The 15,641-nt window shown below is 35.5% G+C and overlaps 1 protein-coding gene across 2 annotated transcripts in view; it reads left to right on the top strand.

The window, feature by feature from the left end:
- Positions 1 to 5,282, top strand: part of SBF2 (SET binding factor 2) — a 221,720-nt gene extending 216,438 nt beyond the window's left edge. For both annotated transcript variants that reach the window (XM_032223265.1, XM_032223258.1), the window contains 2 exons: positions 320 to 451; positions 3,725 to 5,282. In XM_032223265.1, the coding sequence (XP_032079156.1) occupies positions 320 to 451; positions 3,725 to 3,823 (231 nt within the window). In that variant the 3' untranslated portion in view covers positions 3,824 to 5,282. The remainder of the gene's footprint in view (positions 1 to 319; positions 452 to 3,724) is intronic.
- The last annotated feature ends 10,359 nt before the right edge of the window (positions 5,283 to 15,641 follow it).

The following is a 15,641-nucleotide window of genomic DNA, read 5'->3' as shown; positions in this document are numbered from 1 at the left end:
TTAAAATATTTTATTAATTAGGTTTCAACAGTTATAAACCATTTAACCCTTCCAAAATGGTTCAGAAACTATAATCCAGGATATCCCCTATACCATGCCTTTTAACGTGTCTTCCCTTTCTCTGTATTTGCTACTTTTATGCAGCTATGAATTTTAGGAAATTAAAAATTGTCCACAACATCTCATTTGAGATAATGGCAAATCATAGCTACTCAATATACAGTTATTTACATGTTTAGTATAACAATGGCGGACTGTTCATATTACTATGCTTGTTGTTTTCTTTAACGTTTACTGTTTCTTTTTCTTTTAACCCTAGCTAAGATATTATGATTCCATGGAAGATGCTTATTGTAAGGGCCATATTGAGCTTGCAGAAGTAGAAAGTGTAATCCCCGCTTCACCAACTATTGGTGCTCCAAAACATGCTAATGAAAAAGCTTTCTTTGATGTAAGTAGATTGGTTCCAGACTACCATCTGCTTTAAATTAATAACAAAAATTTGTACTCCTAATCTGTGCAGAGATAGAAACTCCCTAATTTTTCTGAGTCAGATTTAACTACATTTGTAAGAATTTTTCTGGGAGTGGGGGTAAGCTGCAATATTGGATATGATTGTAATTTGCACATTGAGAAGACACCAGTGTAGCACATCTCTCCATTGCCCTTAGATATATATATGTGGTGCTACATATTTGAAGTAATACCCCTTTAATGTCATTTTATTGTCAAAGGTAGGTTCCCATGTTCTAGAATAGAAGTTTTGGAAGCTGTCTTACATTAAATCACATCTTTGTCCATCTGGTTCACTACTGTCTGTGTGGACTGGCAACAGTTTTGCAGAGTTTTGGATTGATGTCTCTCAGCTCTTCCCAGATTGACTACAGATTTAACCTGGGATTGATCCAAGGAAAGCAGATGCTGTGCCACAAAGTTTAGTCTTGCTCTTAATTCACTAGACCAGTTTTTCTCAACCTTGGCAACTTTAAGATGTGTTGGCTTCAACTCCCAGAATTCCCCCAGCCAGCACACTGACAATAGAATCTCTGCAGAATATTTCTTAAATAAGGACATGCAGAAATAGACACATTTAGCCAGTACTCCATTTCTCCCGATAGAAGAGAAGAGAATGGCCCAGGATTGAACGGTGGGGTCCTTGTGGTTGTTTTCATGTAGACATTCCATTACCCCGATAGGTAACATCTTCAGTGCTAGAAAGGAGTAGAATTTACTCCCTGTTTATATATAACAGTTGCTTGTCTTGGCCACTCCCAAACTTGGTGAGAGTGTTGTTGTTTTCCCCTTGGTTGATTAAGCTGTTGTTGACTGCTTGGTTGATTGTTTGGTTTTGCTCCTGGGGTTAATCCTTGCTTATCTGGATTTTGATTGCTGGCAAGCATTCTGATTTTCTTCTTTTTTTAACTTTTTATTGTCTCTTGGTATGTAAATGTAGTTCATCTATGTGCCTGTTGATGGATGATTTATCTGAATGTCAGACTTCAAGTAATTCCCTAGCATTTTTGGATGTAGCGTGATCTAGGATGTTCAAGGTTTCCCAATTGAAACTATGCTTAAGTCTGTTCATGTGAAATTTCATCATGTCTTCTGACTCCTACTTGTTGTTCATGGATGCACTTTGCTAGTCTTCTACCTGCCTTTTCTATACAGTGGCTATTGCAATACTTACATTTTATTTTGTACATGACTCTTACTTTTTCTTCTTGGGCTACTACACTTGTGGTTTCCTTAAAATGTTTGGAGGGCTTCAGTTGGTTTGGCTATTATGTTGACGCCATGTGACTATAAATAGTCCATTGGTTGTTTCAGAGATGTTTTTGATGCATGGAATGTTATCTTTTTCATATCTTGTGTTATGAGCTATTATATATAACAGAAAGCAAACTCCACTCCCTTCTAGCATTGACGATATTACCGGTAAGTAATGAAACATCTGCACAAAAACAACCAAGCGCCAAAAACTCCACACTCCCTTTTCTTTCATAACTTATGATCAGCCATTTTTAGAGGTCATAGGATTGTTCAAATAAATGGGCCAAAATTTGTGAAATGGGTCTATACTATTTTTTTCAATGGGTAACCCTGGGATCTACCGTGTTTCTCCAAAAAGACGAACCATCTTGAAAAGAAACCCTATCACATACATGCAATCAAATTAAGCCCTACCCACAAAATTAGCAGTAATTAAGACCATGCCCACCCCAGGGCGCAGGGGGTGGGATGAGGCACACAAGTAAAAAATAAGCTAGAGTGGAGATTGGGGGGTGAAGCTGCTCTACTTACCAGACTTCACATATCCTGACATCTGTGGCTGCTTCTTTTGCGGCTGCTTGCCGCCACTCGCATGCATTGCCCTGGCCTCCATTTCGCCTTTAGATGCCTGCTGGAAGCTATCTGCAGCTGTTAAGAGAGCTCTGGATTGATCCAAAGCTATGTTATCAGCTGTAGATGCTTTCTTGGAGGCATCTGAAGATGAAATGGAGGCCTGGGTGATGCGTGCGAGTAGTGACAAGCAGCCACAGAAGGAATGGGCCAGCAGTGAGCTCCTGCTGGGTGGGGCTATCGGTCTCACTGCCACAAGGTGAGTCAATAATTAGAACCCTCCAAAAGAACGTCTAGCCATTTTTTCAGGGGTCAAAAGAAAATAAGACCCGGCCTTCTTTTTGGAGAAACACGGTAGATAGTATGTATCTGCTTAACAACCTGCAGAAAACTGTGGAGAATAATGCTTGATATTGGATGGACTCCTAGATGAAGAAAAAAATTAATGCTTAACACATATTAGACATTGGCGCTCTTGAGCAGTCAAAAGGCAGATAAAAGGATTGCTAAGCAACTCTTAAGGAAAACATGGGATGGAAACAATATATTGGAAATCAATATATAATTTCTCTCCCTGACTTTCTTCAGTTGTGAACTTGCATTTAACCTAGTTGGTAGCTCATCCCTAGGTTCTATGATCTAGATAACACATATTAGACTACTATCTATCAAACAGAATGTGTGATAGATACAGGAAAGGACAGCAACTTTCAAGGAAGCAAATTGCCTCAGCATTTAAAGCTGCTTGAAGAGAGAATTCTCTCTTTGCAGGCAAGTCTGTTATTAGGTACACCCCATTTCTTGAGAAAAGTAGAGGGAATTGTCTGATGCATCCAATGATAACCTTTGTCTTACAACCATACCTGAGCCTGAAATTATGGGTGTAAGTAATGCTGATAGTTAAGTAGGTTGCCATATGACCATATCTAATTTTATGATATTTTTTTGCAGTGTCAATAAGAAATCGGAATTAAATGCTGATTTCTGAGGAGGTGGAGGTGTAAATTGAGATCATGTAATTACGGGGCACTGCAAACAACTACAAATGCAGTGCGGAGGGAGGGGTTTCATAACTTCAAATCTGGTCATAAGTAGCCCTTGGGAGGCCATTGTAACTTTCAATGGCCGGTGAGCAACCGGTTGTAAGTTGAAGACTACTTGTATAGTAGAAAATCTTGATTTGCTTGAAGATTCTCCTTGCAAACTTCCCATGCATTTGTAGATATGATTCTCTTCCAAATGGAAGATTTTTGGAGTTCATGAGAACAGCATAGAACAATGTTGTTACTGCAAAGACTGTAATGACAATAGGATTTGTGAAGTATGGAAATCATGTATGTTCTAAAATTGATACTGCTTTTATCTTTTAATTTTAATTGTGCAGCTAAAGACAAGTAAACGAGTATATAATTTTTGTGCGCAAGATGCACAGAGTGCCTACCAGTGGATGGACCGGATACAGAATTGCATTTCAGATGCATAATAAGAAATTTATTTTTGCTATCATCATCATCATCATCATTAAAAAAAATATCTGTTGATATGCCTAAGTAACTCTACTTCCAAGAAGAATTGTTTATTGCAGTTCGAACAGCCTTATATTTCAGCCACAGTGCTCAGAACATCATATTTCTTTTAGTTGATAATTTATATAATGCCTCATTCTCCATTTGGAAGACACTAACTAACCTCATTGCCCAGAAAACCTCATCTTCAATACAATTCCAGGCTAAGTGATCCCAGCGGGGTAACTTTTTTCTACACACAGGAATGAATAATCCAGCAGAACACTTGATTTTTCGAAAATAATCCTTTATTTAGCTTTAATCTTTTTAGCTTCCTATTTTAGAAAAAAAAGATTCATATTCAGACTAGCAGTGTTTTCTGAGAAAGAGGTTATTTAAACCTTTAAACCCTGGAGACCAATAAAAAGGCACACTCAAGGCACCATAAATTAAAAGAAATGCTTTCTGTTCCGCCACTTCTTCCCTCAACAGTCTGTCTTGAGAACTATCTTGCCATTTTCCTACTAGTTAATTCATCTTTGTAGATGAGTGGAAACCAAGATCAGGCCTCAGGAAGAGGAAATGCTAAATACAAAAGTTGTATATTAACTGATGTGCTGTTCTGCTCATTGTAAAAAAAAATGCACTAAACAAAACAAACACTTGCACTGAAATCTTTGAAAACAGGCATTTTGAAGGAGAGAAGTAAATTATTTATAGCAAAATGCTAGCAAGATAACAACAATTTAAGATAATGATGTGTACATAATTTGGCTTGATGTGATGTAATTTGATACTTTAAATGTTTTTGCACATAAATTGGAAGAATGTTTTTAGATTTTTTAACATTTGCCAATGTGTTTGTTCATCTTAAAAATCTCTGACAATTTTTTTACAAACCAAAATAAATAAAAGCTTTTCTTGCTGCAACACATAGTGACTTTTGAGTGTAACAACCCTAGAAAGAGAATATGTTTTCTTTAAAAAGTAATATGTTAAAATTAATAACTCAATGTTTGTTTATACTAGCCAGTATTTTCTAGGGTTTAGTGACCTCACTTGTAAGTTAATGGCTGAGTTCACACGTAATGCTAAGCCAAAGTTTAATGGTATAAGGACATCTCACTGCAAACCTTGGACTGATGGATAAAACCCTTCCCTGGCTTGGAAGCTTTCATATTAAATTCCATTCTAAGAGTTGAATTGGACAGTGATTCATCTTCACTAAAGTTGGCTATAACAAGCCATTAGTTTTTGAAACAGCTTTCTTTTTACTAACCAGAGTTAAAATTAACCCCGATTTATTATTATGAACCTTAAATTATGATTTCTAAAAACTAAATCAAGAACTGTTAGGGTGCTTCTCTTACATACAGTAGAGAAGGAAAAGAAAAGGGGAGCCCACAGGTCCAAAGCTCTCAGTAGTTCCTCCTTCTAATATTAAACCACGGTTTAGCATTATGTGCAAATCAGCCAGTATTGACAAAACAAACTGATTTCACTTGTAGGATTTCAGTTTCTGGAATTGTTTACCTTTTTTAAAAAACCACTATTTTCCCTATTTTTCTAATGAATAGTGAATACAGATTTCACACTACACAAAATAGGAAATATTTCTTTTTTAAATATATTTGGATTTCCAAACTTAAAGAAATGAAGGATTTTTCTAGCATTTTCAGCTGATAAATTACCACTTGTGAAAAAAAAATGTGTTTGCACATTCATGTACTTTTCTTTGTATATGAAGTATTTTTATGTGCTTTGTTAAATAATGACTGTGTTTGTTTTGAAGTTGTTTAAACAATATACACTACTCATAGAGTTACAACTAGGAATTTTAATTATTTTATGTATGTTCCATAACTAGCATTTGTTAACTAACTTGTAATAAAGATATCATATGACAACATTCCTTCTTTAACCAGTGGAATAGTTAATACCGTATCTTTAATTGTATAATTTAGATCCCAAGTTATCCTGTAATAAAATTCATATTTTTGTACAAAATATGCCATTTTGCATGTGAAAAACTGTTCCTTGCTCTATTTTTTCATTGTTAAACTCAAAACATTCCATGAATATCACAAACTGGCCATATCAGTTATCTGCCTTGAAAAGTTAAACTATGTATTTCATTCTGTGTTGACTGAATAAATAAAAATTGTATGAAACATAAATATGGCTACAAGATACAAATAATATAATAGCAACTTTTACAGCAAATTTTAATAGCAACAATGATTCACATGTTATTGGAACTGTCATTGGAAAACTGCAACTTGTCCTTGGGAGGAAAACAAGCAATTTTTTTATGGGGCATAATTTATGAAAGACCCCTCTTTACGTTTTAGTGTATGTAAATTAAATATGCATATTAAATTGAAATAAGAGCAAACACTTTTTATAGGAGCATAGCTCTGCTAAGAGGTTATCATGAAATTATTAGTCATTTGTATAATTCACAATTCCTAGCCAGATGAGCACACAGTTTACTGGTTTTCTCTTAATAAATAAGTTGCTCTCTTATGATAAGAGCAGTAAGTGTTTTGTGATCGTTTTCCAGCTTTCCTTGTGTTATATATAGCCACGCTTGCCAATTTGGGGAAGCAATTTGTGTGTGTGTGTGTGTGAATGAATGACAGTTATTAGGTCTCATTTATCTCTTTTTTTGTTTTGTTTTTTTCACAACAGTATTGCTGTTCATAGGGCCAACAGTTCCTTTTGAACCAAAGACCTCCTTACATAACAATTTCCTTAATATCTGGTCATAAATTGCCTGGGCAGTGGAAAGAAACATGGTGAGTTGAACTCAGCTCACATCCAGGCAGAGGTGAAAAGAGGAGGAAACACAGCCTGCAAATTAGAGGAGGGCGGTCCTTCCTTGCTAGCAGCCATCATATCTGGTCCACCTGATGAACTTCAGCAGGATGAGCATCAGATGTCCCAAATAAAGAAACCAATTACAGCTGATGCTAAAAGGGTCAGAAACCAAGCTGAGCTATTATCAGCTGTTAAAACCGGTGAAGGCAAGAAGTCATTTTGGGTTATATGCAATCATTGGTTGTGGAGGTTCTGTCTGCTTAATATTTTTAAATAAACGTTGCTTTGTTAATGGGAATTGGGATTTTTTTTTTTCATTTTGTGAAAAAGTCCCATGCAGCATAATAAATGCAACTGGGTTATTTACTACATCATGCTACTTTTGAAGATTAAGAAATTTTGGAGTTTCTCAGCAAAAAAAAATAGCATATAGTGCATGTTACAAAATAAGTGAAGGAATCTGAGAAATAGATGACACATTTAAACCTTTCCAAAGAGTTAGAAGTCTCAGTTAAAGCTGCTGATTCCTGAAATAGTAGGGAACAAATATGAAGCACATACCGCTACTTTTGAACGTTGGGGGAAATTAGATTGCTAGTATCTAGCAATCTAGCAGCTAAGCAAGGCAGAGAAAAAATTATTGGAGTTGTAAAACTTTGCAGAATGTATATCGAAAGAGGGGAGAAGACATTTGAGAGATATAAGCTCTAAAAATATTTGTTTTAAGAATGTTTTTCTAAAGAATTCCTTGCAGATTTAGTTTTGGGCAGAATACCATATCTCAAATAGCACTGAGATTTCCAAAAAGTACCCAAAAATAATAAAATGAACTTTAGAACACATTTATTAGATGACAAAGGAGTGTGCAAAATTAATTATTAAGGCTTAATTGAAATGGATAGTTTTTGTTTTCAGTTTTACTTTTATAATAGCACAGTAGAGTTCATTCCCAGCATGAAAAGAAGTCAAAGCTGCAGCTCATAAAATAGATCATAAAAGAACAAATGCAAGTGACAAGGCAACTGGAAATCAGTATATGAATATTTCTGATTATATGGATAAAATATCAGGTCATCTGTGCTAGCTGACTTATTATCCTATCCTACTATCCTTAGAAAGATAGCTAAATGGAAAAAAAACAGATAAGAGTGCTGACAATCTACAGAGGTAATTTGATAGGAGCAAGCTGAGAAAACAAAAATAATGTGTTAGTCATCATAGGAAAACTAGAAATCTAGCTGTGTTTATATCCAAAAGAATGTAATAAATATGTACAATTACAGCATTTCCCATTGGCCACAAAATAAGATATATTTAGTGTGGGCTGGTGCAAACTATTTTTTGGTTGTGGATCTTCCGAATCTGGCAGGTTCTACTGCATGAACGATGTTCAGCTGTCTATTTTTAACACTTTATTTGGAGTAAGCCTTTTTAGACTTCCATTTGACTTAAAATCAACCCTACCTTTCTGTATGGAACATATACAGTATAATAAATACTGACAATAGTATGAGATAGATTACATTAAAGGTATTACAATTTATACAAGGCAACTGAATTTTAACGTAGACAAATGCAACCGAAGATTTAAATCACCTTTGAAGCCTCAAATTTATTTTGTCACAAATCTTCTAAATCTTTTCACCTGGACCCTCCCTTCTGTTCCCTAGGATTATGACTTGGTTAACTTTACTGCCACAGTGCCATCACTTATCTTGTAGAGGTGCCTCACCTGGTAACCTACAGTTTATAACTCCCAGATTCCAGACTTTTTTTTTTTTAAGGATAAATTTGAAATTTAAATGGAAAGGCCTGGGAGTTCATTAATCTGACAAACCTGTTGATGCTTATGAACTGGGCAGGGGTATTGCAGACATCAATGTGCGAGATAGTTATTAATTACAATTGAACTGCCCTCACCGCTCAAAGTTATTAAGGCTACTTTGGACATTAAGCTGAATCATTGTCTTCCGTATTGTCAGCTGCTGGCAGATCTCAGTGATATTTCTAAAGGATCCCTGACCATTTATTGCATACATTTATATGGTGCATTTACTGTATACACGATCCATTGTATATAAAGTAACCTTGAAATGTATTCTAATTTTATCCATATAAAACCAAAATCTATCATCCCTTTTCATTTTCTAAAAGGGAAAAACACAGTTCCCCCATAAATAAGCTCTATACATTTATATCATGCACAGACAATATCTATGTACTTTATTGCTTCTAGCAATATGAAGTTTGCAAGTTTTTTTTTAATTTCCTCCTTTATAATGCTGGTTTGCAAGTGTGACAACTATTCATTGTTGCACCAACAACAAATAGTAAAGTCCATCATATCAAGGACAGATTTCTTCTTTAGACTAAATAACTCAATTCTTCATTCTGTTCCTTATAAATTCATAATTTCCATAGCATGTTATATTGATAGCATGGGTATTTACAGCCCAGTGCTCTCCACTATACCTGTCATTTATCATTGGTTGTATGATACCAAAACAGCTGCACAAATCCCCCTGTTTATGTCAATTCTATAATTATTTAGCTTTAAATTGTTCATCTTTAATATTAAAGACTACATGACTCTGGCCTGTAATCATATTATCCATGGTAATTCCACACTCAGTTGTTTGCTTTAAGTTAGGCACAGAAGCCTCCAACTGAAATATTTTATGTGTCCAAACACATACTGCTCAAAAGTTGTATTCCTAAAACATGTTCTAAATTGCTTGGGGACTTCCTCTAGTTGGGTATTTATCATCCTCCTCTCCGAAGAAAACAGAAGTGCCATAAAATATATGTGCATCTTCTTCTATACAGTGTAACAACATGCTGTAACAATATGTTGTAGGTGTGTCTTTTACTCCACTTAAACCTCCTCCCACTACTTCCAATTTTCTGCAGTATTACCCTGAAAGGCCGAAGGTTTTCTGGAAATACCCATTTTATTCACATGCTCTTACATCTTCAACAGCAAGCTCATATGTGGCTTCAAAGAGAAAAACTTGTATCTATCTCACTGCATGCACTACACAACATACAGTCTTTATCACTGCAGCATGGCCTTGGCCAAAGCTAAGATAGTCTCCAGCTGGATGCTGAGGTCATATAAACAATATTTATTTGGCTCAGTAAAGTAGTATGAGCCATAGATACTAAGAAAGAAGGTATAAGGTTCACTTTTAATAAATTTAAAGGGACATACCGGTAACTTCTACGTTCTGGAAAGTTGAAAGGATGGTGCCAGCTGATCCTTGGCAGGAAAAGAACTGGAGGGATTTTCTATTTCTTAAGTAGAAGCTTTCTTTTTTTTTCTTTTGATTGATAGAGCATGTACCATCAGGTCAATGTCTTAGTGGGTATATAAATAAGCCTTCTCTATTATCTGTTCTTAGACTGGCCTTTCAGATCTTCTAGTGATGCACCCCTCACTGCTATAATTTAATCTATCAATTTTACTGAATATATTTACTGGTCCTGAATTGATAGAATTGAATCTATTCACCTGGTGCTCTTTTCTTCCACTTTTTCAACCATTATGGATTTATCAAGTGAGCTGGAGCTTTACATAATGTCTCCAAAATACAATAATTTGAGCCTGGTCATTGTGTCTGAAATGAAAAGTCTGGATTGATTGATTGATTGCTTTCTTGGATAGCCACAATATTATAGTCCCAGGAATCTTCTCCAATAGCAAAATTTAAAGGATCAATGCGCCTTCTATCCTGCATCTTCAAAGTAGAGCTTTTGCTTCCCTAGGGAGTCACAAGGAAAACTATTCCATGCATGTTTCTGATGTTTGTAGGTATGGAAATTCTTTAGTAATACATTTGCTAAGTTGCTTCCATCCAAGGAAGAATTTGCCTGAGAAATTACCCACAGCCTCTGCTGATGATGTCCGGCTAAATTCAATACAGTAATCCAAACTTCAGCTCAAATTATAGTATCACAAGTAAATTTGTTTCCCTCTTTGGATTATTCTAGAGATTCTGATACTATACTAAGTTGTTGGCCATGATGGATTGTCTGGGATTGCTCTGAAAGCCAAGACTGTTGCTTCACTCGAGTATCATAGCATTATCTCATTTTCAACTTTTCCCATGGTCACTTTTGTTGGTCTCTTTAGGCCCTACCAATGGAGAGCTGCCACCAGAAGGAGTAAGGGAGGTGCAATGCTCGCAACTTTGAGGACCTATTCTAAACAACTATTTCTAAGGCCATTGTAACTTCGAACTGCAGTGAAATAAATGGACATAAATTGAGGATTATCTATAATCTGTATTTAGTTTAAAGTCTAATGAGAAGAGGAGTAAAAAATCTCTGCCTGTCCATGGTGTTGCACCAACATGGTCCCCAGCATCCTTTTCCATTAGTCATGCTGGCCAGGTTTACTATAGTTCAAGGCCATCCAGAAGGTTACAGTTCTTGTATTAGTTTACTACATTTCTCAATAAGTAATACTGTTTTTCCTAAGTGATTTATTTTTCTAAAATAAATTTGCTGGAAATATGGTTATGCAACCAAAAGTCTTGTTCCTGTCTCATCTTTCCTCAATGAGTATCTTAAATTCAAGCTCTCCTTCCTTTCTGAGATCCACAGTATTACATCAACATTATAATATAAGGACATCCTTCTAATATTCAGGGCTAATGTTTTTCCTTTCTAAGTCAGCATCCCATGACAAATAAACATAGGTGACACTTTTTAAAAAAAAATATTTCAGAACTTAGAAACTTTGTACCATGTCAGGTCATAAGAGCAGCAATGGAAGCTTTAGTTCATTGACTCCTTTTGTGGTATTTGGGGGAATTTTAGAAGACAAATATCTCAAATAAACAAGGGATAAAGTATTCTATTAACGGAAACTCTTGTTTAGATGTGTTGGATATAGATGCATAACATTGCTGGGAACAATTTGTTTTTGTAGTATTGACTAAGTCCATGATATCCGAACAATCTTTATCTTGAAAGGTTTTTTTTCAGCTTTATTGTCCCTTCACTGAATGGTAATTGCAGTAAATTGCATCTTCCCGCACAAGGTTTGTTTTTTTTAATTTCTGTTTTTCCAGCTTTTCAGTGGAAAAAAAAAGGAAGCTCGTTCTGATTGGACATATACCAGCACTGTCATGTACTTTTGACTGAGACTCAAAAAGACATATGCATCTATAATTAAAATTTTACAAGTGAAAGTTTTTTTCAATGAATTTCTAATTGCTTCTTAATTGGTTTAGTTTACCAGAAACTAAACTGGTAAAATGGAAGCACCAACAGAAGAGAATATTTGTAGCTCAGGGTTGAACTGCAAGGCCCTCTGAGTTTGGTAGAAAGCAGTGTACAGAATTTCTGCATAAAGTTTTCTGCAAAGTTCTCAATGCAAAAAAAAAATGTATTCACATTTTCTAGAGATTTGTTCATTTGTGACATTTCTGGGTGGTCCCAAATTAAAGCTCATGAACAATTGAAATGCAAAAGAATATACACTTAAAATAGATAATAGAATAGAATTCCGCATATGCAGAAGCGTCCGGGCGCCCACCCGGACGCTTCCTCCACCACCACCACCACCACCATTACCAGTTTGCCTGATCTGGGCCGAACCGGGAGCAACCCAGCTCTGGCGCAGATGTTAAATCTGAGAGGTCAGAACTACTATAAATTTTAAAAGGTTGGATAATGGAACCTTGATCTGGAACTGACCACAAATAATGAGAAAAAAGACTCTCTAAAAAGAAAGTTCTCTATACAGTTTACCATTCATCTTCCCCCCAAACCCTTCACATATCATTTATCCACTTTAAAGAGTTGCTTTCCATCTTTTTTGAGCAACACTGTCATTGGACAGTCTAACTTCATTGGACTGTCTCTCTCTTGATACGGGACAAAGAGAAATAACACAGAAGTTAAAATCACATTTCCATTACTTTCCTTGAACCTGAAAAAACTCATGGGATTAACATCCAAATGTACGGATTTTCACCTTTCTGAAACATTGATTAGCTTTGTTAATAGATATTCTCTAGCAAGAGTTGACAACCCATATATATAAATTAAACCTGCAATGGGAATTTGTCTCTTCCAAAGAATTGTTTCAGAAAGAAATTTTACTCCCAGGACAATGTGTGTATGTGTGTGTTTAGGAAGATTTTAATATTAAATAAAAAAGCTAACTTTTGACAGACAGAAGTTTTTCACAGGTGTTCAAAATCTTAAGGTTTACCAAAATAGAACCATTAAGACCACAGGATTATTATCAGTGTCAGATTTTTTGTATCTAGTCTTTAATTTATACACCCCCTATTTCACTATCCAAATAATCTCTGAGTGGGTATGTTTCAGATAGCAGAGACATAAGGATTATCACATTTGGGTTAAAAAAAATGCAGAAGGCCAGTAGGTGAGGGAAAGTAATTAAAGTTTTCTATAAAGTTTTCTTTGCTGATTTCTAATGGCCATCTGGATCATTGCAGCCCAGATCTGGTAATCCTAGATAAAGGAAATGCAGGAATATAAATTGTGAAAAGGAAAAAAAAAAACCTAAAATTTCCACCTCTATCTACATGATCCCAGTGGGATAATTGCAATTGCTTTGTACAAGTTCCTAGAACTTGTCAGCACCATAAGGAGAAGATCTTGTTCCCAAAGGGAAAACGTCAAAATATTACACAAGTGTCTTTTATTTAACAAGAAAGAACTAAAATATCTGACAACAACTTTATCTTTTTTTAGTCTTATTAAACAAACTATTAATAATAAGTATTCCAGCTATTGCATAGAGTTATTCCATGTGAATGAAAGCTGCTCAACAGAAAACATTGTGGTGCTACATCATTTTTAATACTAATCATATTTGACATTACAAGAAAAACAACTATATAAAGAATAGATGACCTGGTTGACCTATTCAGATTCAGAGATGAAGTGACTCAGCAGATGATCTTCAATAATTTCATCCAGCCATTAGATGCAACTCACTTCAGCCATAGTGTGTGTGAGCCTCAACATAGAAAGCAAGAACAGCAATGAAAATTACTGGTGGTGCTCCTCAGAAGTAACATACATGAATATTGTGTTTGGAAATCTGTGTCATGTAGTTATTATGGTTGTAGTTATTATGGTTTTAATACTGTAAGCCATCTAGAGTATGATAAATCAGAAGGCATACAAATCTTTGTAATAAACAAATAAATGCAATGAAGTCCAAATATACAGAGGGTGGCATATTATCAACATAGGAAAAGGAGATATTGTTTGAAAAGGCTTCTCATTGTGAGAAGTGCTTCATTTTCACACTGAATTGGCTTTGTGTTTGTTCTAGTTGTGTTAACCCTTAACTATGTGACACACTATGGAGATCTTGTAAGCTGAAAAAAACCAGTTCATTTTTGAATAATTGAAGGGAGTCTTTCTTTTCCTTTCTAAGAATTTGCACATGTCTTGCACACTTTGAGATGAAGTGCCACTACCTACAGAATTACAGACCGCAAGAAGAAAATCCTACCTGCTCAGAATTGAAAAGTGAACTTGCAGGAACGTATGTCAATTCCCCTTCCAATCAAAAACTAACTTACAACCTTAAAGGGTGATTGCTTAATTCTATTGGTACACACTGTCATCTCTTTTGATAGCATGGATGCTTTTTAATTGATTTGTCAGTATGGAATCCATCCAAAGCAAACACCACAAAGTAGAGCTCATCTCAGGCACTTAGCTGTCCACACACTGAACTAAGCATCTCTGGAAGGCAGAGCGATCTCATGATAGGATATTCTTTGCATGTATGAATCAGTTACATAATAACTTATATAAGAAATGCTTTATTTTTAAGTATGGAATTATTTCAACAGAAAGTCATCCCTTAATACACACCTACATTTTTTTCTCTTATGCAGCTTTTTGCATCCAATTTCAATGTTGTTTTCAACAAGAGACAGCTAAAAAAAATAGTTATTTATAGTGGATGGCACCCATCAAATTTCCTTCTCTTTGGGGTTTTGTATTATTTATATTATGCTGTTACTAACAAGACTTCAGTGCACTAGTAGTTCCATTACATCAGCTCTACTGTTGGTTAGTCGCCTTATTGGTTTAAGCAAAACAAAAACATTTTTTGCCTTTCCCAAATAGTTTAAGAATGATGTTGCTCAAGTTTTGGAACTCTGCATCCCTGGATATCCTGTTGCCTCCAAAAGTCACCACCTGTTTTTAGCCAAAGACGAGATGGGAAGCAAATGATCTTTGGAAGGAGTCAGAGTATTAAATGCTATCTCACTCTTTGTGCTGCTTGGCAAGTTAGGATGGGAACTCTAGTAAGGATCTGTTTTCATATCCTCATCATCTCATCCAGTTCCCAGCTAAACAACTCTCACAGTGTGCTAATATATAAACATAAATGAATTGAGGTACCTAGAATTTATATTCTGCCACACTGAAACTGATTTCTTTATGTTGTTGCAATATATTGGAAACATTATAATTGCTGTTTCCCAAATTCTGTGTGTGTGTGTGTATATACACATATGCGCACGCACACACATACACACACGCGCGCATACACGTACAGGTGAAACTTGAAAAATTAGAATATCATGGAAAAGTTCATTTATTTCAGTAATGCAAGTTAAAAGGTGAAACTAATATATGAGATAGACTCATTACATGCAAAGCAAGATAGTTCAAGCTGTGATTTGTCATAATTGTGATGATTATGGCTTACAGCTCATGAAAACCCCAAATCCACAATCTCAGAAAATTAGAATATTACATGCAATCAATAAAGTAAGGATTGTACATAGAACAATATCGGACCTCTGAAAAGTATAAGCATGCATATGTACTCAGTACTTGGTTTGGGCCCCTTTTGCAGTAATTACTGCCTCAATGCGGTGTGGCATGGAAGCTATCATCCTGTGGCACTGCTGAGGTGTTATGGAAGACCAGGATGCCTCAACAGCGGCCTTCAGCTCTGCATTG

The sequence above is a fragment of the Thamnophis elegans genome, chromosome 1 (assembly GCF_009769535.1).
Source record: "Thamnophis elegans isolate rThaEle1 chromosome 1, rThaEle1.pri, whole genome shotgun sequence".
NCBI classification, from domain to species: Eukaryota; Metazoa; Chordata; class Lepidosauria; order Squamata; family Colubridae; genus Thamnophis; species Thamnophis elegans.
This window is presented reverse-complemented; position numbering and strand designations above follow the sequence as displayed.